The sequence below is a fragment of the Artemia sp. Qi Xiang Cuo genome, chromosome 7, assembly GCF_049724085.1.
Source record: "Artemia sp. Qi Xiang Cuo chromosome 7, ASM4972408v1, whole genome shotgun sequence".
In the NCBI taxonomy this organism is placed as follows: Eukaryota; Metazoa; Arthropoda; class Branchiopoda; order Anostraca; family Artemiidae; genus Artemia; species Artemia sp. Qi Xiang Cuo.
This window is the reverse complement of record NC_142800.1, coordinates 51244086-51267387: the sequence shown is the minus strand read 5'-3', so window position 1 is coordinate 51267387 and position 23302 is coordinate 51244086. Positions and strand designations below refer to the sequence as shown.

Below are 23302 nucleotides of genomic sequence, written 5' to 3'. Positions count from 1 at the left end.
TCCTGCACCGCGTCTTTTGGGGCAAGGGTACCCCTACACACCCAGCAAATTGTTCCCTTTTCCAGCGCCAGTTGCTCTTTATCCGACAATGTCATTGGATAATTGGAATGACGTAATCGTGAAATTGCCTTGTTTGTCGTTTTTATTAAGTAAACCAATAACTATTCCATGCTGTCCACCACGTCCATAGTAAAAAAAACGTACAATCTCATTTTCTTGTTGGTGTCGTGACTGGCGTGCACATAGGAACATGCAACTAGTGTGTGTTCCTTGAGTATATTTGGCCTTGATGGGTCCGATATCTCAACCAGTCTTGTTTCACAATCCAAAGACATTTTATCAGATTGCAGAAGAGAATTTTGAAAATTTTTAAACTGTAAAGTGTCTTTGCACTCTGCTAGCATTTCTATTCTCTAATTTCCATGAAGTTTGCAATGCTCCACGTGATTTGAGAATGTTTGCTCAGATGTGAATGAGGAAAGGCCCAGGGGACAATAGAAACATTCCCCAAATTTTTTGCCTCGAGATAGGAGTCGACTTATTGCCGTAACGGGGAAAAAATGACCATAAGAATTTACATCTTTGGGAGGCTCGTAAATAATCCATACCCAATTTATGACATTTTTCACCATCGGTGTCCTCACTGAGTACAAAACCCCTTTTTTATTTGGTTTTTTCCCCCCATCTACAAATTCAGTGTCATACTGGAGAACAACCACCCCCACCCCAACATTTTACATTTCGTTCTCGCATATTGTTATTTATTTCAATAAAACCCGATACTTTACCACTAAAAAATAAAAAATTAATTTATGGAAATTTTTCCCACCGTTACGTGCAAGTCTGTCAAGATTTTTCATTGATGATTCATCTTTTAATGTCTTATGGGCTGCTGCTTAAAACGAGTACTTAAAACATTGTAGTCCCGTTTCAAATCTGAAGCCTTGAACCCCTCCTGTAGTCGACAAATCTGGGTGGTATTTTATTATTCGACTACCTGCTCCCCTTAAAAAAAAGTTTTTTTCTAAATCCACTGACATTCAGATCCATGCATTCAATGTATAAATTTGTGGCCCCACTACCTCTATAATTAATTTTATCCAATTTTTAAATTAGTTTATTAACCCTTTTTAAATATTTTTATTAAAATTATTTTAGACCTGGTTATAATGTGTGGTTGCGTGTATAAAAATGAAAATAAAAAACGTCCCCAGATGTCCCCTTTTTTAAATAAACTTTTTGATTCACCGATGCTTTAATTCCCCCTCGACCTCCCCAATTCTGGATCTGAATATCAATAAGGGCTCGAATTCTGTCGATATAGCTATGGAGAACTTTCACGGGGTCATTTAAAATAATGCTCGTGTTTTCCTCGGGAGGGTTAAAATCTACCCTGTATGTTTGCAAATGGCTTAGAGCAGATTCTAACAAATAAAAATCAGGCAATTCCGGGGACGTAGCACTATTTTCATGTCCTGACCCTGTTTTTTCAGGACTCAATTCACTAATTGTAAAGTTGCTGTTAAAAATGTCCCCGGAAAAATAAGCTGCTGTTGTATTACTACTACTATATATGCTAGTAAGTGGAATGGCGAAGGTGGGTGACAGGGAATTGTTAATAACACCACTCCCAGTCTGTTCAATCAAATTGGGGGGATGTGACATGAGGTTCCCTAGTACATGCTCCAAGGTTTTTTGGAACAATTGGCCGAGCCAGCCTGCATTGTCCTCTGATGGAATTTTGCTATGAAGACCCAGTTCAGATTTACTTGTAGCATCAGTTAAATGTTCACGCATAAAATTATCTGCCTACTCTGGGCCCTCAAGCATGCCCATATCGCAAGTTAAGTCCTCCAGGCTGGCCATTTCCCCAAAAACATCGTTAAGGAGCCCTCTATGCCACTCCAAATTCTCTAGAACCAGTGTAGGTTCATCCCTGAACTCTGCTGGTGGTGACAGAATTGGTTCTGTAAATACACATGCTTCATCACTCAATGGTGTCGCTGGTGGTGCTATATTTTTAATCTGTAGAAAAAAAAGTTTTTTATTTTTTATGTAAAATAATCTTCTTTTTTTTTATAGTTAATAAACTTTGTCAATTTCTCATAGTCATTGTCCCACCATCATCACCTGAACAATTAAAAGAAGAAGAAAAAAAAAGTTAAAGTGCCTTATGTCTTTAATAATTTCAACTTAACATGTTAAAAAATATATATTGTTTTTTTTTTTTTTTTTTTTAGTCAGGAAAATGTATTCTTTTTGTTTGAAGGGTAAGTTAGAAAAAGAGAATGTTAAAAAAAATTAATGGTTTTATTAATAAAATTTTTTAAAATAAAACTTCGAAATATGGGTCCATTTCAAGTGTTTGACCCTCTTCATTATAACTCTCAATGACATTTTACCATTATTCGACTGACGTGGTATGCTGTACGAACAGTTGCTCCTCAGCTTCAGTTAATGGACACGAATCCCATATGTCGGCGGTTGGTGGTATAACTCTCTCAACAATCTGTATTTTCCTGTGTCTTTTGCCAACGGATTTGTTTGAAGTTGTTGCGGATGTAGTTGACCTGGGCTAAATAAATGATTGTAAGAGAAAAGAACTTTTTTTCTCCATCCATATCAACAATTAAAGTGCAATTAAAATGTTGGATGGTCATATTTAGAGCCCCCTCCCCCCCCCCCTTCCCCCCTGGGAGAACCCTTGGGAACCGGGAGCTTCCTTTGAGGTAGGAGGATCGATGCCCTTTTGAGTTGGGATATCGGACTTCACAACACTGTTCAAATAGAACAGCCTCAAATTCTTTCTCGAAAACACCTAAGTGTTTCAATGAAATGAGTTCACCCCAAATAATGTTTCTTGACAACACTGTGAACACATAATTGGAGATTACTAAAAACCTTCTTCCTGTCACAAGAACCCCCCTTAGAATTCAAAGTGGATTAAAAAGCGATGGGAGATCTGATAAGGAGCGGATGCGCGCAAATGGCTTAGCGCAAAAATACCATTTTAAGACTGCTTGTCAACTGTTAAATAGCAAATCGTTTTTTTTTTTAAAATAGTTAGTTTTTTTTTAAAATGAAAATTTGAATTATTTCATTATAATGCATATTTGTTAGAATTTAAGAGGCAAGGTTTTTTTTTTTTTTATATAAATGCATGATAATAATTACTTTATATAACGTTAATTTGTTTAATTAAATAGAATGAAATAGTTTAGAAACAAATTTTAAATTTTACTCATCGAAAGCTATGCGCCTGAGAAAATTTACCTTATTTTTGAAAATAGGGATAGAAAAAAAAATTATGTATATACTTACAAATTCTGACTGGGCTTCTATATCTGAACTCCTTGGCAAAACATGAAGGGGGTCAAGCTCACGATCCTCAGAAGGCTGAACTGAGGCATTTTGAGAAGCAGTCCATTCTCTCTTCAACTTCCTTCCAACTTGCGTGGAGCTAACACTGGCGTCAGAGGAACCTGGCATTAAAAGATTCACAGCTAATGGCCGGTTAAGGTCATGTGTAATTCTACCAGCGTATTTGATAATAGATGGCCTTGTGGCTTGCATTAGTGCAGGTTCGCTCCATCTCGCCTTCTTTTCCAGAGGGGCATTATAGCATGTATCTTCTTCCTTTAAAAAAAGAGAAAAATTTAGCATGAAAAAAAGAAATGCATTTTGGGTTTGGAAAATAATTCAGTTTATGTTAGGCATCTAAAGATGTGTAAAACATTTTTTTTTCAATTAAATAAATATTTATATTTTCCTTTATTATCAAAATAAAAATACTCATTGTTACAAATTTAGATTTTTTAGAATGATTTTCAGCTCTTAAACTAAGGTAAGCAGCATAGATTCTAAATTGTTTTGGTTCTTCTTCTAAAGACTAAAAGCATCATTAGGCTACTATGATCTAAAATATCACTGAAATACATTTTCCAGCAGTACATGGTAACGAACTATAAGTAAGGAACAAATCAGGTTAATAGTAACCGAAACTCTAAAAAGGAAGCTTTTGTAACAATTAATACATTAAAAGAATCAACATTTTATTCTAACCTCAAATTACCGAGGTACCATTTAACTTGTAAGATTAATCACGTATGTAGTTCTTTTTTTTTTATAGAAATGCATGATAAGCATTCATTTATATCCCGAGAAATTGTTTAATGGTTTGGTTTTTTTTGTTAATTGTGTTATATAACGGATTGATTAAAGTGAATTTATATAAAAAAAAAAACACACATTATTTAAGTTTTAATGAGCCCTACTCCCTGTCTATGTACCCCATCCTTCCTGCCTGAGTATCTTGTAAAATAAAACTTAAACCAACCATTTTGTGAATTAAAAACAAAAAATGCCAATAAGAATTTTTATCCACGCACTTATCGAAGGCGAAAGAAGTCATAATATATTCTAAATTGTTTTGGTTCTTCTTCTAAAGACTAAAAGCATCATTAGGCTACTATGATCTAAAATATCACTGAAATACATTTTCCAGCAGTACATGGTAACGAACTATAAGTAAGGAACAAATCAAGTTAATAGTAACCGAAACTCTAAAAAGGAAGCTTTTGTAACAATTAATACATTAAAAGAATCAACATTTTATTCTAACCCCAAATTACCGATCGAAAGCTAAGCACTTTTTTTCAAAAACATCCCTAAAAAGGTTAACTGATCTTGATAAAAATCGCACCGTAAATGCAGACTGGCCTGGAAGTATTTTCAAAAACATCCCTAAAAAAGCCATTGATCTTGATAAAAAGGAAGCTTTTGTAACAATTAATACATTAAAAGAATCAACATTTTATTCTAATCCCAAATTACCGATCGAAAGCTAAGTACTTTTTTCAAAAACATCTCTAAAAAGGCCCACTGATCTTGATAAAATTCGCACCGTAAATTTCAGCCTATAAGAGAACTATGTAGAGGTTTCAGCTCCTAAAAACAATAGGCTTCTAAGTGCATAAGTACCCTTAGTTCTAGTGTAAGGAAAGAATTTCTTCCTTAACTTAATGACAAGACAATTTCTTTTTATTATAATAATGAGAAAATTTTACTCACCAGAAATTGCTTAGAATTATCCATTTTCTATGTAAATGTTTACAAAAAATGTCAGTAGTGTTAAGTTGAATAAACTATTCAAAACTGTTGAAGAATCTAATTTGAAACCCGAATATATACAAAAAATAATTGCATAACAGCGAAACAAGACATGCTGGTTTTGATATATCACTAAAAAAAAGACATTGAACTTTGAAAGTGCGTAAATCTCTTGACAAAGAAAGAGTGTAATGACCAGTAGAAAAGAATACCTATCAGAAAAACCTGTTTGGTACTGAGGGGCCATAGAAATATAAGGCTATGTGAGAGGATACTCACTCTCTTTGAAAGGGTGTAATGCCCCTGTAGAATAGGACTACCAGAAAAACCGGAAGGAACATAAAGCCCCCAAATTCAAAAGATGGATACTACTGAGGTGTGGGGGTTGTCAGCCCTACTCATGCTAATTGTTGCTATTTTTAGTTTAAATAGGTTATTTATTGTTATTTCTGTTCGTTTTGGGTTCAATTCATGTATTTATGGTGATTTGTGGTAGTTTTACGCTTGGAAAATTATTTGAATTTATTTCTACTCATTTTTGGCTTAACGAGGCCATGGGCACCGGAAAGGGGGGGGGCAAAGTTGGTCATGGTCCCCACCTGGAAATCTGGGACTGTATAGTAATTATAAGGAAACCAGAGGAAAAAAGCAGAATAGGGGAAAACCATGGAAAAAATGTTTGTTACCCCATTGTTGGCTGACTACCAATAGATTGGCAGGAGGATAGACTTAGTCCCCCAAAGTTCCCGGGGAAAGGGCTGCAAGTTATGAACTTTGCCCATTGTTTACATATAGTATTGATTATTGGGAAGTATACAGATGTTTTCAGGAGGGATTTTTTATGGTGGGGGAGGGTCGGAGGAGGGGATTTCCGATGGAGCTGTGAAATGTCCCAGTGAGTGTATTACATCTTGATTGCAGCAATACTAGTGACCTACATTATCTTGCTTTTGAAATGGTCGCTTTCTAACAGATGCAAATTTCCTAGTGTTGGGCCCACATGCTTGACCCAGCGATTTGGCTTGTTTAGTCCCAGGTTGCATAAATTTCACTTTGGCAGAAACCGTAATGCTTTCGGGTCGGCACTGATGTTTGTTCAAAAAACACTTAAATGAAAAATTACATTTACTTTATACTAGGAATTTCTTTTTTTTTTAGTTAATAAAATTTCCAGATACCTCGCTGTTCTTCTGTAATTTTTTAGTGGCCATACACCTTGAAAGTATTATTTTCTGACTTCAACTATAAAAAAAAACTGACTAAAACTATAAAAAAAAACTGAAATAAAAGTTTCAAATTTAGAAACCTTATTTTCCACCGGGGGGAGGGTATTTTCCAAGGAGGGGGTATTTTCCGTGGGGGTTACTTTCAGAAGGAGGAGGGTATTAAACATGGGGGAAGGGCTCAACCCCCCCCCCCCCCTTTCACTATATTCATTTATGTTATTTTACTGTGTTCATAGCCATATATTTGGCTTTAAAATACACTTATTTGTCTATCTATCTAATATGCAGAATAATTTTACCAAACACATTTTGCATGCAGACCCGTTATGCTCCCCCCCCCTCTAATGTGCAAATCTATAGCGAAAATTTATTTCTAAAATAACAAAGAAACTAAAAAAAAAACTGGTGTTTTCTCGAATTTTACACAGCGTAAACTTGAGTGAGTGGCGCATAATACATAAGTACCAAAATTCCATCCCCCTGCGGAAATTAAAAAAATAAAACCCAAATAAAATTCTCAAATTTGGAAAGCCTTATTTTCCAGGGGGGGTATTTTTTTTGGGGGGGGGGGAAACGCCAGCCACCCTTTGTATTCTATTCCAATTGCTCTTGTGCTTCTTCTTCTTCTATTTAACAGAAAGCGGGCTTTTCAGTAAAACTATTTAGCCCTTTTCCTTTTGCTTCACTCTGTGGGCTACAGAGCTACTGGCTTGATTGCCTCATATTTATTATATATATTCAGATATCTTTCAGCAGATCTTTCGACTCTAGGAGTTCAAATATAAGATGATAGATGTCGATTTCTATGCTCTGTGTGCAGGTATAGTTGGCTAGGCTCTTGGCTGATAGTGGGATTTTGTGGTGTTTAAAGTATTTTAACAGTTTAGAAAGCAAGGTATGTTGTGCAGACGTCAGCATATTACATTCAAATAGGCAATGGTCAATTATTTCATTATTCATATTACAATGCCTGCAAAGAGGGGACAGGGGAATTGAACCACTTGAATTAGAAATCTTATATGAGAATGCAAGGAAATTTAGTCCATTTGTTCCAGAACGAATTCTATGATAAATTTTAGAAAGATACTTATTGGGAAAGGGGGAAAGGATAGGATTAATCTTATTAAAATTAATATCTGATAGCCTCCATCGGTAAATGTCTAATTGGGATTGGTCTCCCACTTGGCTGGTCAATATTTATAGCATTTTTTGCTATTTCATCAACCTGATGATTACCACTTATGCCAGAGTGGCTAGGAATGTACTGAAAGTAAGTTTTTATGCCATTTGAAGCAAGATTATCAATAATACTGAGACAATGATAAGTGTCAATGTCCAACTTATATTGAGGAGCTGAGGCCAGCAACTCAAGGCTTGATAAAGAGTCGGAATAGATGATAATATTATTTGAATTTTCAATCAAAGGTTGGTTTTGCTTAAGGTGTTCTAATGCCATGATTATGGCATTTAACTCAGCAGACATTATAGATAAATTATTAAATAGTCTCTCACCCATTGCAATTTTCAGGTGAGGAAGGAAAACACCACTTGCAACCTTCTCATTCATTTTTGACCCTTCAACAAACATTTGGAAGTGATTTTTATAGGTAATTGTATTAAGTTCTGCAAATTTTTTCTGGACAAAAGCAATTGGGGTTTAATCTTTATTCCATTTTGAAAATTAAGTATTTATTATGGGAAATGACCAATTCCATGGAGGGGATTGAGGGAAAGTAGGTGCAATAGACTTTGCTGGTACAGGGAACTTCTTTTGAATATTGGCATACTCATCTGCAATACCTCTATACATGGCTGGATTTCTGAACCAATTATGTAATGTGTGTGAGCTATTTGATTCAATTTTTGTAAGATATTTTATCAAGAGAAAGCTACGTCTCTCCCTTATTGTTGTTAATCCACTCTCCATAAGCAGAAACTTGGTGCTTGTGGGTTTCCTAAGACCAAATATGAGACGTATTATATCATTTTGTGTTGTTTCAATTTTTTGCATCTGGGTCTTTGCACATGCACCATAGACAATGAGCCCATAGTCAATATGGGGTCTTATATGTGATTTATAAAACTGGAGTAAGGTTTTCTCCTTACAACCCCAGGGTGTGGAAAGAAGTCTTTTTAGTATATTTGCTTTTCTATAACATTTTTTTATTGTGTTTGAAATGTGGAGGTGGAAATTAAGTTTTTGTGCTGTTGTTGTTTAAGTATTAGCGACATAAAAAATGGTTTTAGTGCAAAGAGGCGAGGGGTTTAAGGAGTGTGTAGCCCCTTTCATACTACAGAATAGTTTATGTTTGTACCGAAAGTGGTAGGTTATATTAGAATCCAGTAGTCACGCGATAAGTGAAGTTTCGTTAATGTTAATGAAATAAGACAAAATAGAGTGAAAATGTAATAGTTCAGAAATTTGGGCTATATATTTGCACATTAGGAGGGAGGAGGTAAAGTATAGCGTATATTAAATACGTGACCTAACCATACCTAGGTACCTTTTATTCCCCCTAAACCCCAAAAACCTAAAGTTTAAATATAGTTCTCGGAGTGAGAAACCCTTGGTTTATACAGCGTCTAGGCATTACCCGGTGAAATGCCTATCTGATGTTCAATACCGTTCTCGCGTAACTACTCGATTCTTCACAAGTACCTTAAAATTCCTCCGATATGTTCGGTTGATGACAATTTGACCCTGTTTTGGCAAAAATGCTAGATTGTCACTTTCTTGTGGCCTGATCTCTTTTGCCATGGTTGCAGCGGTAGCTGCAACCTAGTAAAGAGTAAACAACAGCCCATAGTAACTTAAAGTTAAAAAAACGTGTTTAGAAAAAAACTGCATAGTGAAAAAAAATTGCCATTTGACACTGATTCAAAAATAGTAACTTTTATCTCTATTCGTATTAAAAATAAAAGTTTATTGCGAAAAGAAATTTATAGTATTAAAAAAAAGCCTGAAACCCCTCGAAAATGGCGTCAGATAAAAATGATAAGTGTATTATCAACAATAGTTGTGGAATCAGCATAGTTAAAAACCTTTTTCAGGGAAATTACAGACCCCAACCTTGAAAATCACAACAAGGAAAATCACTTTTTTGCATGGATAGCACTGATCTGTCTGTTTTTTTTTTTTTTTTTTTTGTTTTTTTTTTTTCAGGGCTAGAGGTTTACCAGAACATCATAGAGAGATGCTTAATTGCTCATTAAAAATTTATTTCTCACATCTACGTGCTTTTCATGAATTCCACCATCTGCAAGTGCCATGTGGCACAAAATGGCACATTATGTGCCATTTCTCAAGGGGTGGGGCTAGAGGGCTACAAAAGACAGATGTTTACTAGCTCACATAAAAGCTATTTCTCATATCTACATTTTACTTATAAATTCCACCACCTGCAAGTGCTCAATGGCGCTAAAAATGGCACTTTTGATGCCATGTCTCAAATGGAAAAGCTAGGGGCTAGCGAGCTGCCAGAACTTCTTAGAGAGATGTTTAATGGCTGATTTGAAAGCTATTGCTCGTATCTACGTGCTTTTAATCAGTTCTACCATCCGTAAGTGCGATATAAAAACAACACTTTTGGTGCCACTTCTTGAGTGGAAAAACTTGGAAGCATAAAACGATACTATCGTAATTACTATGTTCCAAAACTTTTCCCTGGGGGTTTGCATGAAGCTTTCCCGTTTACCCTCCCCTCCCATCCCCATTAATCATGGCTGCAGCGGTAGCTGCAACCTAGTAAACAGCGAACCACAGCCCATAGTAACCAAAAGTAAAAACGCGTTTAGAAAAAAAACTATCTAGTGAAAAAAAATTGTCATCTGACACTGATTCAGGAATGTTAACTATTCTTTCGGTTCGTCTTAATAGTAAAAAGTTTATTGCGAAAAGAAATTTTTGATGATTTCGAAAAAGTCTGATACCCCTCAAAAATGGCGTCAGATCAAAACGAAAAGTCTACCATTGGAATAAGCAAGGTCGAAAACCTGGATACGGAAATTACAACTCATTCGAGCGGAAATTAAATTTGCTAGTGCCCTTTTAAAGTGACCAACAAGATTGTAGGGCAGCTAGCCCCCCCCCCCCCCCCTCTCCCCGAAGGCCCTCTCTCCCCAAAATCATCAAATCACAATTTTGAGATAGCCATTTTGTTCACTAAAAATGGTATTAAAAATGGCACTTTTGATGCCATGTCAAATGGAAAAGCTAGGGGCTAGCGGGCTGCCAGAACTTCTTAGAGAGATGTTTAATGGCTGATTTGAAAGCTATTGCTTGTATCTACGTGCTTTTAATCTGTTTTGCCATCCGTAAGTACCAAATCGCACAAAAAACGGCACTTCCTGTGCCGCTTTTTGAGCGGAAATGCTTCAAAGTATAAAACGATACCATTGTAAAAATTATGGTCCAAAATCCTTATCTGGAGATTTCGAAAGAACCCCTCCCGTATACTCTTCAAGTGCCACATGGCACGACAATTGGCATTTTGTGCCATTTCTCAAGGATTGGGGCTATCGGGCTAGAAGACGTAGATCGATATTTGATAGCTAATATCACTCAAGTCTACGTTCTTCCTATAAGTTGTACCATATGCAAGCGCCAAATGGCACTTTTGGTGGCGTGTCTAAAGTGTAAAAGCTGGAGCCCGTGGGCTACGAGAACTTTTTAGACAGGTGTTTAATGGCTCATTTTAAAGTTATCACTCATATCTACGTGCTTTTATCAATTCTACCGTCCGTAAGTGCGATATAGCACTAAAAAAGCACTTTTGGTGCCACTTCTTGAGTGGAAAAACTTGTAAGCATAGACCGGTATCATCGTAATAACTATGTTCCAAAACTCTTCCCTGGAGGTTTACAAGAAGCTCTCCCGTTTGCCCTCCCCTCCCATCCCCATTAATCATGGTTGCAGCGGTAGCTGATACCTAGTAAAGAGCGACCCACAGCCCATAGTGACCAAAAGTTAAAAACGCGTTTAGAAAAAAAACTATCTAGTGAAAAAAATTGTCATCTGTCACTGATTCCGGAATGGTAAGTATTATTTCGGTTCCTCTTAAAAGTTTTTTGCGAAAAGAAATTTATGATGGTTTCGTCTACCCCCCCCCCCCTTTCCTTGAAGGCCCTCTCCCCCCAAAATCATCAAATCACAACTTTGAGATAGCCATTTTGTTCAGTATGGTTCAAATGCCAAATATCTTTGTTTTGGCGATTATATGATTCTCCTTAGTCCCTGGGGAAAGGGCTGCACACTGTATCGTTATCGAACATATTGATATTACGCGTATCGGTATTGGCGTATTGTTATTGGTCGTATCTGTATCGCAGGTATCTTGACAGATTTTTAATAACTCATACAAAAGATATTGCTCATATCTACGTCCTTCCTATAAATTCAACTATCAGCAAGTTCCAAATGGCACCAAAAACGGCACTTTTGGTGTCATGTGTCAATTGGAAACAGGTAACATCTTGGTTTCACCTAGTATTACTCGAAATGAAGAACATATCAACCGTAATATGAACTCTGAAGTTAATTATCTCTGTAAAACGGAGGATTTTAAGTTGTGATACAAGTTCTAAAGGGAGTTTGTAGTCCTAATACTAAAAAGATTTCTTCACTTCGATCTTGTTTACAAAATACTCATCAAATGTCCGTTTCAGATCCAAAACGACAGTCAATCATTAAACTGAGCTCGTTGTGCAGAAGTGATGCCAAATTAAACGAAAAAAACAAATAAATCAAGCAACAATCTAAAACTGCTTTACTTTTATACTGTTAAAAGTGTTTTGCCGTACCAAAGTTTTTATACTTTTACCGTACCAAATCTCCATCTTGTTTTGTGTTTTCAATAAAGCGCTACTTTTCTGTAATCCTACAAACATAGGGAAATATCACCAGTTGATTTATTTGCATTAGTTCCATTGATATATCTTAGATAAGCTGTGAAGTGATAATTTTTGTTCGTTTTAAGTTTCAACTTCGCTCTTTACTTCCCTCCTAGTAATTATAAATTAATTACTTTAAGAGGACACTAGATATGTGTTCGTTCGAATGAATTCTCTTTTAATAACCTAAAACTGTGGACGATGAAAGGGAAAAATAAGGAAATTTAAAATTTTGTAGATGTGGTTTTAGGATTCTCACGTATGTTGAATTTCATCGCATAATTTTCATCAAGATCGCATTCTGTTTTGGAAGTGTTTAATTCCTATTTGTAGAATAATGCAAATTCTCATGTGCTAATATTTTTTGATAAGTAACTTTAAAATCTGTAGATTGTGTTGTTAGATACATTGTAATCAAAAACTTTTTTAAAGCTTCGATTTCAATCGACAAGGATTGCTCTTTACTTACAGTTTGTTACTACGAACTGTCTGATGCAAGGTTCTGGCAACCGTGAGGGAGACTACTACTCCCCCTTCAATCCCTATTTTTTAAATTCTAGTTTAGTATTCGTATAACAATACAATTATTCGATAATGATAATCGTTCCTTAAAATACACACTCCTTCAAATACTTATTAAAGTAGGGGGGGACCTTAAATAAGAAAATGAATTTTGGGATCGGTATTTCCACGGTTTTCAAGCTGAGTTCTTCGGACGGTCCTTTTTTTTATTGGGGTGACTTCCATGGACACCAACCACAAAGATCCGCCAGCCCTCCTCTGTAATAGCTGCTGCGTAATTATACACCACAGTACATAATTTTATCGAGTCGCATTGAATCATATTAAGTGAAGCTTAAAAACAAATTTGTATATTACCTGTTTATTTTGTATGGATTACGTCCATATTTATGTGCTGCCGCATTACTGCCCCTGAAACTGCAAGGCTCAATATACAGTTCTTGATAGTTTTAAATTGATTGCCTATATCAGAATTTTCACTTGATAGAATTTTGGCCAAAATTGTTATTTTGCGCCTCTTAATGGCAGAAAATGCAACTTCTACCTTGTCGCGCAATCGTGTTTGTTACTGAGAAAGGGCAGTAGAATTGTTAATTTCAGATCAAATGAACCACCTTTCGATATTGAAGGACCATTGACTTGATATGATCAATCGTTGGAAAAAAGAAAAATAAACACGCATCCATGATCGTCCTTCTAAAAAAAAAAAAAAAAAAAAAAAAAAAAAAAAACTTCCAGTTTTGTAGATTGGGACTTCAAATGTACAATAGGGTTCTCTTATATGCTGAAATTGATGGCATCATTTCATTAAAACTTAGCAGTCAGAGAATTTTTACGTATTTTTTGCCAAAAAGTTGAATGCCAATGAATTAGATTAGATTTTGGGAGTGCATTATGAAGATGCCACGAAGATTATGGTGTGGGGAAACATTAGTTAGGTACATAAGCGTTAGGTTTGTGCATTATACGGTAAAAGCATTAAATTTGACAGACATGTGCAGAAAAATATGGGTAATCTGACTAGGGACAGAACCACATTTACCGACGCGATTATCGCGCCGTTTTACGTTTTTCCGCGTGGGAAAAAATAGCTGACTTTCAGAGTGGGAAATTCTTCCGATCAGGAGTCCTTTCTGACTAATTTGTCTCTCTTGATCCCAAAAATCTGCTTGCTGTTTCGTCCGACTCCTGGTTACTGCGTTATCATCATTTTCATCACTATGCTGCATGCACTTCTGAGTAATTTCCGCTTTTTTACTTTGTATTTTTCATCGTAATCGCATAGAAACTGGTGAACATGTTATCGAAAATGTGAAGAATCGAATAAGTTGCAAATTCAAATTGGTCTTCGCTGTTCCGCGCTACTTTGCGTTTTTTCCGCGCGAAGAAAAAAAAGCGCAAATTTTCAGAATGAGCGGTGACCGAGTTTAATATCTCTTTTCTGACTAATTCGAGTCTCTTGATTCCAAAAATGTGGTTATTTTTGCAATCGGATTCTTGGTTCAGAATTTCTCAGTTTCATAACCACTGATTCTATGCCATACTCTAACAAGAACTCATACCCTCCCTATAATATTCCGAAGGAGATCACACGTTTTTGACTGTAAGTAATTAATTACCGTTTCAAGTCTCCTCAACAAGCATTCAGTAAAAAAAGCATTTATTGAGCTGAAACAGCTTGACTTAAGGAACTTCGGACGTAAGAAGCATACTATTATGAAGATAAATGTAAAATACTAAACTACTTCAGGTATTTCAAAATAGTTAAACAGTCACATAGATCATAGGAGTGAAATCGCCGATTTTGACTTGTTTCATCATAAAGATCGCTAAAAAAATGAGGTTCTCACGGACAGGATACAGGGCAAAATCGGCTTCTGACAATTAAAGCTACAAAAAGTGCACTACTGATTCTACTGACTATCGCAACCTTTGCACGAACAGAGGTCTGTGCATTTAAGGGAAGCTTTTGCACATTTGCACATGCTTTTACACTTTATTTTACTTCCACATTTGAGCAGTTCTTTGTGAATTGTCGCTGCCTCAGGAAGATTACTCCAGAAAGGCTCCCAGCTTCCGTCATGCTCCACCCAGCCGGATAAGCCTGGATCCAGTGGGGAAAGTTCCGGGCGACACGATTATGCCCATATCTGGGGCTGCAAGTAAGCGCGTTTGGTATGCTGCTCAATAGCAGTCGCTGCTGGGGGTAGTCTTTCCATTCCGGCTGTTTTTCGTTCACTTCAGACAAGCCGCTTGATTTTTCGTAAAGAACGACGACGAATCGCTGGATGTCTGTAAATTAATAATCTAGAGCGGGCTCCTGATGAACTCAGAGTAACGAAAGTCGAAAGAATGGATTCCACAAATTTCCAGGTCTTCCAAACACCATGCTTTCCATGAAAAGCAGAAGAAGGAGTCATATTGCATCCAGAGAAGGCATGCAAAAAGAGAAGGCTGCGAGACCTGTCAGGTCCTAGACGATAAGTAATATCGAGAATGGGCAGTATTTTCGTCTTTGCTCCAAGTCCATAGATGACAAACAGGTTTTCAATCTAAAGCTGCTGGAACAAAGCTGTTGCAATCACAACTACATCAGAATCCACAGTTCTGATGGCTATGAAGTTATAGCCACACTGGGTTTGATGGAAGGCATGGAGCAGCACATGAGTGTCACCTTCTTCGTGGTTGGTAAGGTTGAGGCCTTCGGGGAAAGCTATATTGAGCGTCGAAATGAATTCGTCTCAAAGAGTGGCCACTACAAAGATGTGCTGCAGTTTCTGGCCTACCATAGTCGCCAAAAAATGGAAGAGTCGACTCTTGTTTTCAGTTGATTTGAAAAAGTCACGCCTGTTCATCCGAAGAACGGGGGTTCGGTTTGTGACTTTCGCGGCGTAAGACGAAGTTACTCTGTGTTCACGCGCTCCGTTTTTAAGGCTGTCGTCAGTGTAGATGTCAAAGACGAGATCAATCCTTTGAGCTTCGGTTTGGGACTGTTGCTTTCCAATGCAGGTAGCGAAATATAAACAACTGTATTCATTAAAACTAATTTCAGGCTTACGGACGATGAGTTAAACTAGAACAGACCCTTCTAGTACAATTGAGTCGAACTCTAGGAGACTGTTGGGCAGTGGCTCTTCAAGCTCTGCCGTCAAACAGTCAACTATGTCAGATTTTTTTCCAAAACGTAGCTTGCTGTACTCGGACATGGAAGCTGGAAAAGGCTGGTTCTCGTGCTTGAAAAGTCGGTCAGATCAGCCCCTCTACCCTTGCAGCCTATGTACAAACGACTGAAGAGGCTGCAGTTTGACTGCATGTATTTTACATGTACGTATGTCATGATATAAAGACATTTATAAAAGAAAACAGCACTTATTAAATGTAAATCGTACGTTATTTGTTCTCTTCTCATATGCTTTTTCTTTAAAAGTACGTACCGTGCAGATTATCTTCTTTTCTTTGTTGAACCTATTAACGATTATGAGGTCTTTGGAGTCGCGTTCTTAAACCCACAAATGGTCCAATCATTCAGACACAATCGTCACTTGTAAATTAATGTGAACCAGAGTTTGTATTGTAGATGTATGAAAGACAGTCTACACCCGGCAATGATGAAATTGATGATGACTCAGTAACGGATGGTTGAATATTAAAAGTAAGCATATTTTTAGACTCAGCATACTCGATTTAGCCATGAAAGATACCCTAAGCGCATCTACTTCCTTAGCATACAGAAAAGAGTATGACCCACGGTGATGAAAATGACGATAACTCGGAAACTACTGATCTTATTTCAAAAGTGGGAACATGTTCAGAATAAGAAGACCCGAATCAATCAATAACGACCCTTCAAAAGTCCAAATCCTTCAATTTCAAAAATACACGATTTTCTGCGCGGTGAAACAGGGAAAGACGTGTTCAGAAAATGTGGTGCTGTCCCCTGTCAGATTCTCCGTATTTTTCTTCATATGTTTGCCAATTTTCGTGCTTTTACCATAAAATGCACAAAGCTTATGGAAATTGGTGATCATGTACCTAACTATATGGAATAATGAATTAGCATAATGACATTGCAAAGATGACAGGAAATGTTTTACGGGATCAAGAAGTATATTAGGTTGACATTATGAAAGAAGCCTCTCATCCTCTGGGCCTCTACGTGGTGTTAAAGGGGCATTTCTTATGGTGAATTTAAGTAACGGCGAATAGTTTACCACTTGGAGCACAATGGAAATATCTAAGGACGAGGCAAGGACAATATGGTCCTCAGTGTTGCCCTATGTGTATAGGTGTACATGTCAGTGCGGGTCATTGTGTGTTTGGGTTTCTGAAGAACGGAGTGAGTTGCGAAATAAAGTGTATGAAAAGAGTAGGATTGGTGAGAGGCGACTGGTGAGCACAAGAAGTGATGTATGTTTTGCAAGAATTGAAAGTATTTCGATTATTTGTGTAATGTTTTTGCTTTATGTAGTGCAAATTACCTAGAATGGAATTATTTTTAATTTTTATATGTATTTTCATGGCCCTAGGGCTTCAAGAGCAATAAAAGCTGTGATTATTGTTATGAACACCTTTTTTTAGAGATTCGATTACTATTAGCACGAGTCGCTTTACTTATTGGTTATCCGTTGCCACGGACAGTTTGACAGGAAATTTTTTTAACATATAATAACCTCCTATTTCAAGGATTGAAATTTGTGTAATGAAAGGAAACTGAAATTTGGATCCCTGGGCCTTTTTTTCTTACAGAAAAATTTTTTTCTTGAAATATTTAAGGTTGATGTTTTGAAAGTTTTTTTTTTACCGACAGTTCGGGGTGTACTATTATTCTATCTTGTGATGGATAATTTATCGGTTATTTTTTTCCATTAAATAAAAAGGGAAATTTTTGTCCTGGAGGCAAGAGGTAATTTAAATTCTCGTAAGACCTGAATATAGAAAAATTTCTCTCATCGTTATGGCTGTTTACATTGAAATTTTTTATTTTAAAAACTCATTTTGATTTCGCTTAAGAAAAAAAATTATAGTTGTGTCTGACACACATGTAACAGACACACAGTACCCGGTTAGTATGTGTCTCAAAACGATGATTGCTAACTATGCGGACCATAAGGTCGACGCTACCCATGCTGGTGTTGTAGTATGAAACTTCTTGTGGACATTTGGCCTGCACGTACAAGCTTTGGCGCTTTTCATATCGTATCATCTTCTATGCCGGCGCAGCTTAAAGACAGGAGAACCGCTTTGCTATTATACCATTCGGGAACGCTTAGACTTACCATAAATTCTCCCGCCCCTTAATTTTTATTTCTGCTTTAGTAAGACCTATTGGGCTATTGGCATCCAAACGGTTTTTCTTTATAGTTTCGGCTGCATTTATCTTCCTTTAGCCGACCCTAGGAAGCTAAGAATGAGACTTGGGAAGAATGAGAATGAGCTAAGAATGGGAAGTTCTGGATGAATTTTACCTCCACATTTGATACTATGTTCTTCTATAGTCTTTGCCGTGTTCGTTAGGACAAAGTCAATCAAAATACTCCATATAAACAGGGATTCATAACCCTGCTTAACTTCTGATTCCGCACCGAGCCAACTACTAACCTCACTTTTTGCCTTAGCCGCAACAAAATTATTCTAATGCTCAGAACTAATTACTTTAATGTAGTTATCTGGTGTTCCAAATAAGGATGGAATATTCACTATAGCTTTTCTACCAACTGAACTAAATGCTTGTCCGTAATCTATGAAACTGAGAGCTAAAGAGATGGGAGGGTTCAGACACTTCTCAATTATTAATCTAAGAGTGAAAATGTGGTCCACACATCCTCTACCCTTCCTGAAACTACACTACTCTTCTCCTAAAACTTCATCCACAGTATCCCTTAGCCCAGCAACACAGTTCTTCTCTTAAACTTTTATCTCTTAGTCTAATAAGTATCATCATGCTAAGTACCTTGCTGTCTTCTTTGCAGGAACATGACCCATGCCAAAAATCTCTGATTATCCCGATAGTTTTCTATATTTAAACTTTGTTCGCCTATTTTTCTGTTTTTTTTCTGTCACTCTCTACCTCCCCCCCCCTATAATTGTTTTTTAACATAAACACTTATATTTCAGAGGTAATTCCAACTGATAGTGTAGATACAGCATTCAAAGATGTTGACGCTGCCTTTTTAGTTGGGGCCATGCCAAGAAGAGAAGGAATGGAAAGGAAAGACTTGCTTGCTGCCAATGTTAAAATCTTCAAAGATCAGGTAAATAAAATGTCCAACCATCTCATATCTCTTGTAGGGTTCTAGCCTCATACTGTTAAAGTGTTTTCTTATTGTTAATAAAATAATTGTTTTTAATGGGGTCATTATGAGTATGATGGCTTTGGTGAAAAAAAAAATTGTGTTTGTAAACGAAGTTTAGAATTTTTTTGAGATTACGATCGCTGACAGATTTCTTCTTCTTCTTTTAGAGCATTATAAAATTGGAGAGAGCAAACAAGCAACCTAATTTTAAGAAATTTATGTTCTGCTCTATTCTTTTTTTGTTAGGAGTTCAGTGCCATATGTTGTCTTAGGTGTCTTGGATAAATTGTCTTGGGGTATTTATATATTTTTTTTTATTTTGATGGTAATATTACTGTTATTCTTTATGATACCTATTGTTTTCTTAGTTTCCATATCTGAAAGAGCGTAGATCTTTTCCTGATTAGAAAATTAAATAGTTACGAAATAAACATCTTTTTTTCTTTTGAATCGTTGCATAAAACCAGGATTTTAAATTACAGTATCTTCGCTAGGCATATATCCACAGAACCAAATTTCTAGTAGCGAGTTCTGAAACTAAATTAGGACAGACGTTTTTATGGCTAATTTGTTTCGAGGGGAGGCCCCAACCCGCTCCTTATGTGCCGTTTACACTTAGACAAATCTAATTCCTAAGATTTTTTTTTTAACGTGAATCGATTTTGATGTTGTTGCCTTTCTTTTTCATAATAAAACCTAAAGAATAGATATAATGACCACTTTAGGAAATATGCCTAAAAGGCTCATTGCTAGACACTAAATACCTTCAAGCTTTCCCAGAGAAAGCGAGAGGTGGTCAACGCCCCGCAATCTACAGTTTCAACCTTTTTTTGCGTTTAAAAACATATTTTATGTATCTCTGGAAGATGTATTGATTTGTCGTTTTTTCGTTTGCTTTTTTTTATAAACCAAATTTCTCGCTCTATACTCAACATAAGTTTTTTGGGATGTCCTTAGTAACTTACTTTGACGCTGCGAAATGGAAACCTGGACTTGGAAAAAACATAAATCGTGCATGATTTTTTCCAGACCTTTGCATATTTAAATATTTTAAATGACTCATTGGGATGCAGAACTTTTACTCATTTACTTAATTCTCATGCCGATGTGGCGTTGAGAGCGTCGTCAGCGTTCTCCACGTGGGGTGGTAAGCAGCAAGGGACTCTGCATCAGACGGTGGAATTCTAGCCGGGTTCAGGAAGTAGTTCTCGAGACTTTCATTCCACTGGAATTTGGGCCAGTACTATTATCCAGTGAAAATGGGAGAGGAGAACCACGAGATGCTTAAAATTATAGTTTAAACAATTCTTGAAAAAGAGTATAATGTCATCTATCATTTTATCTCAGATCATAAATGTTTACAGAGGGCATCGGTTTACACTCTTGAAAATTTTAGTAAGGACGACGGTTATGCTGTAAATTGACCCAGTGGCACCTGAATAGTTGATAGTCAATTGAATTGAAATTTATTGATATGTTTTCATGCATTATTTAGTATAATCCATGCCACTATCTTTTTCTCTTTTTCTGTTATCCAAAATATCGTTGAGATTTAATAAATTGTTCTCAATTTAACACGTGCATTTTCCAGGGAGAAGCCCTTAATAAATACGCGAAAAAATCTGTGAAGGTGTTAGTTGTGGGAAACCCTGCCAACACAAACGCTTTGGTATGCTCTCATTATGCCCCATCAATACCAAAAGAGAATTTCACGGCCATGACTCGCTTGGATCAAAACAGAGCACAATATCAGGTGAGTTGCTTTCATACCTTGATCCCAGGCTAAACAAAGGCTTAATTTGAAATTAAACAACTACATGTAATTTTAATAGAGTGGAACACGTTGAATCAATCTGCAAAGCTCAAGACAAGAAGGGCTGTCAAAAGACAATAAATTCAAACCATGCCTTACTTAGCCCATGCAAATTTCAAAGCTCCTAAATCCAATCATGGTTGCAGCAGTAACTGGCCCAACAGAGTATATAATCCATAGTAAGCAAAATTGAACATTCGCGAAAATGTTAAGTGAGAGAATTTTGCAGTGCAGTTTTGATTGAAAAAAATTAACGTTGGTTGTCGTAAGCTTTACAGTTCGTTGCCGTAAACCCTTAAGTGTTCGTTTTCAGGCCCAACACTAGCGAAAAGCATCTATTGCTTGAGGTTGCACTTCAATATTTCCTTCTTTTTATCTTTTTTGTCGTGTTTTCTCGGCACACCGTGTATTAAACGGGTTGTAGAAATTTGGGGAAGAAACAGTTAAACAAAAATTGAGTTCTACAGACCTTTTGTTATGAAACGAATTCGACTGTGACATTGCCAGTTAAGCCTGTACTAATTATTTCAGAAGCATAGAGTTACAAACCTTTATATGCTGAGTTGCAGCTTCCTTTGCTTAAGGAGTTGGAGAGGCCCTCCTTTTGCGATCCTGAATGTATTAACAAAAAAATATATAGTTTTTCTCACGGAAGTAAAGAGCAGATTGAAACTTAAAACGATGAAAAATTGTTGCTTACCAGATTACGCAAGATCTATATACAAAACTAGCTAAAATAAGCTAACTATATAGCTTCGAACATTTTTAGAATTCTAAAAGCAAGCGCTTTACTGAAAGCACAAAACCGACCTCCCAAAACATATTTTCTGTCTGCTGCGACCATGGTATTTGCACACGTTGTTTTTCTTCTGTTGTTTATAATTTTTCAAATTAATAGACTTGAGCAATCGTTCGTTTGAAGGAAAATTTCAAATTTAAATGTGCTACCACAATTCTATTGCCTGAGTTATCAGTAAAGCGCACATTCAGTTGCAATATTGAGAAATCTTTAATTGGGTTGCACTCTACTCCTTACCTTAGGTACTTTCTGTGCGATTTTTAAAATTGACGCAGGTAAGACTGAAAGAATAGAAAGTATTCATGTGAACCTTTAGGCTAAGTAAGGCTATATCAAGGTGAGATTTCACTCTAGCAAACGTAAGTACTCGAAAAGTTCAACCCAGGTAAAAAAAAACCTGCGCTGCAACAAAATTGTTTTTTTTTTTGTTTTTTTTTTTTACTGAACTTAAACTTCAGTAAACAGGTTAAACTTTAACATTAGAATTTACTTGAATCATGCTACCTTCTCTGGGGAAAAGCCAGTTCATCATTCGCAAAACGCTGGAAGAAAACTTAAAACGCTGGAATAAAAATGTCTTAAAACGCTGGAAGAAAAACGCGTCTTGCAATCCCTTTAGAAGAGACAGGAAGTCAATTGCTGTTTAAATAGTAAGATCGAAGAAGTGGGAATTAAATCTGCTACTGAAATCTTTGGATTACTCAGCTGAACATTTCATCTATTAATTCAGCTGAAACTTCTCAAAAACAACGTAAAACATTAGCTGCGTTCTTTTTCGCTGTTCGATCGCCATCCAATCCTCGGTTTTACTAATAAGGCCCTCGTTTATAAAACCTCGGCTTTACTCTGCGCTTTTAAGCTATTCTTTGAAATGCCATCCAACCATCGTTCGTTGAACGACGAATTGAGCCAGATACGTCGTTTCACTACTTCAGTTTTACCTTTGAACGCCAAATATTAAAATCAAACAACATGCACGAAAGGAAAAAGAAAGAAAATAGCAACCAGGCACTGAAAGTCTCACTAGTACCCAAAGTAAAAAAAAATTAATTAATTTAGAGAGGTAAAAATTTAACATAGATATTTTGTGGTAAATAGTTTAATTTTTCTAAAATTACCTAATTTTAATAATTGCATTTTTTTTTTTTTTTGCCTAAAACAGTATTTTCTGACACGAAGCACCGTAATAGCCTGGATTGGCCTATTACGCTCATTTGTTGGGGAATAATAAATCTTAAAATGTTGCATTATGCTGTGAAGTTGGAAAGAAAATTTTCTATTTTAGCAATATGAATGTTCTTTTTCGCTTGGAATTTTCTTCTTTCATACTCTTGTTTAAAGAGTATGTACTTCCAAACATCAGTATGGTGAAGGGGGTAACCAAGGTCTAAGGGGGGAGACCAACAGTCTTGGGGCCCGAGCTTCAACAGTAATGACTGCATCAAATCAATGACAAAAATCTTTTTATTATCAAAATGTCTGAAATAGCTCGCATACACTTGCAGGAAATTTTAAGAGTTAAACATTGCGCAAAGTTCAGAAATCTTCAGATTCTGTATGGATTTTCTGGATCCTGTGCAACTTGTATAATGTTTGCATCTATGCACTTTTCTTCTTATCGGGATTGAAACTAGCCTTTCTGGTGCCTAGA

The 23302-nt window shown here is 36.4% G+C and overlaps 1 protein-coding gene across 1 annotated transcript in view; it reads left to right on the top strand.

Moving 5' to 3' along the window:
• The window catches only part of Mdh1 (malate dehydrogenase 1), a 68408-nt gene that overhangs the window by 34805 nt on the left and 10301 nt on the right, over positions 1-23302 (top strand). The window contains exons 3-4 of the mRNA XM_089092377.1: positions 18861-18997; positions 20631-20792. Coding sequence (XP_088948503.1) covers positions 18861-18997; positions 20631-20792 — 299 coding nt within the window. The remainder of the gene's footprint in view (positions 1-18860; positions 18998-20630; positions 20793-23302) is intronic.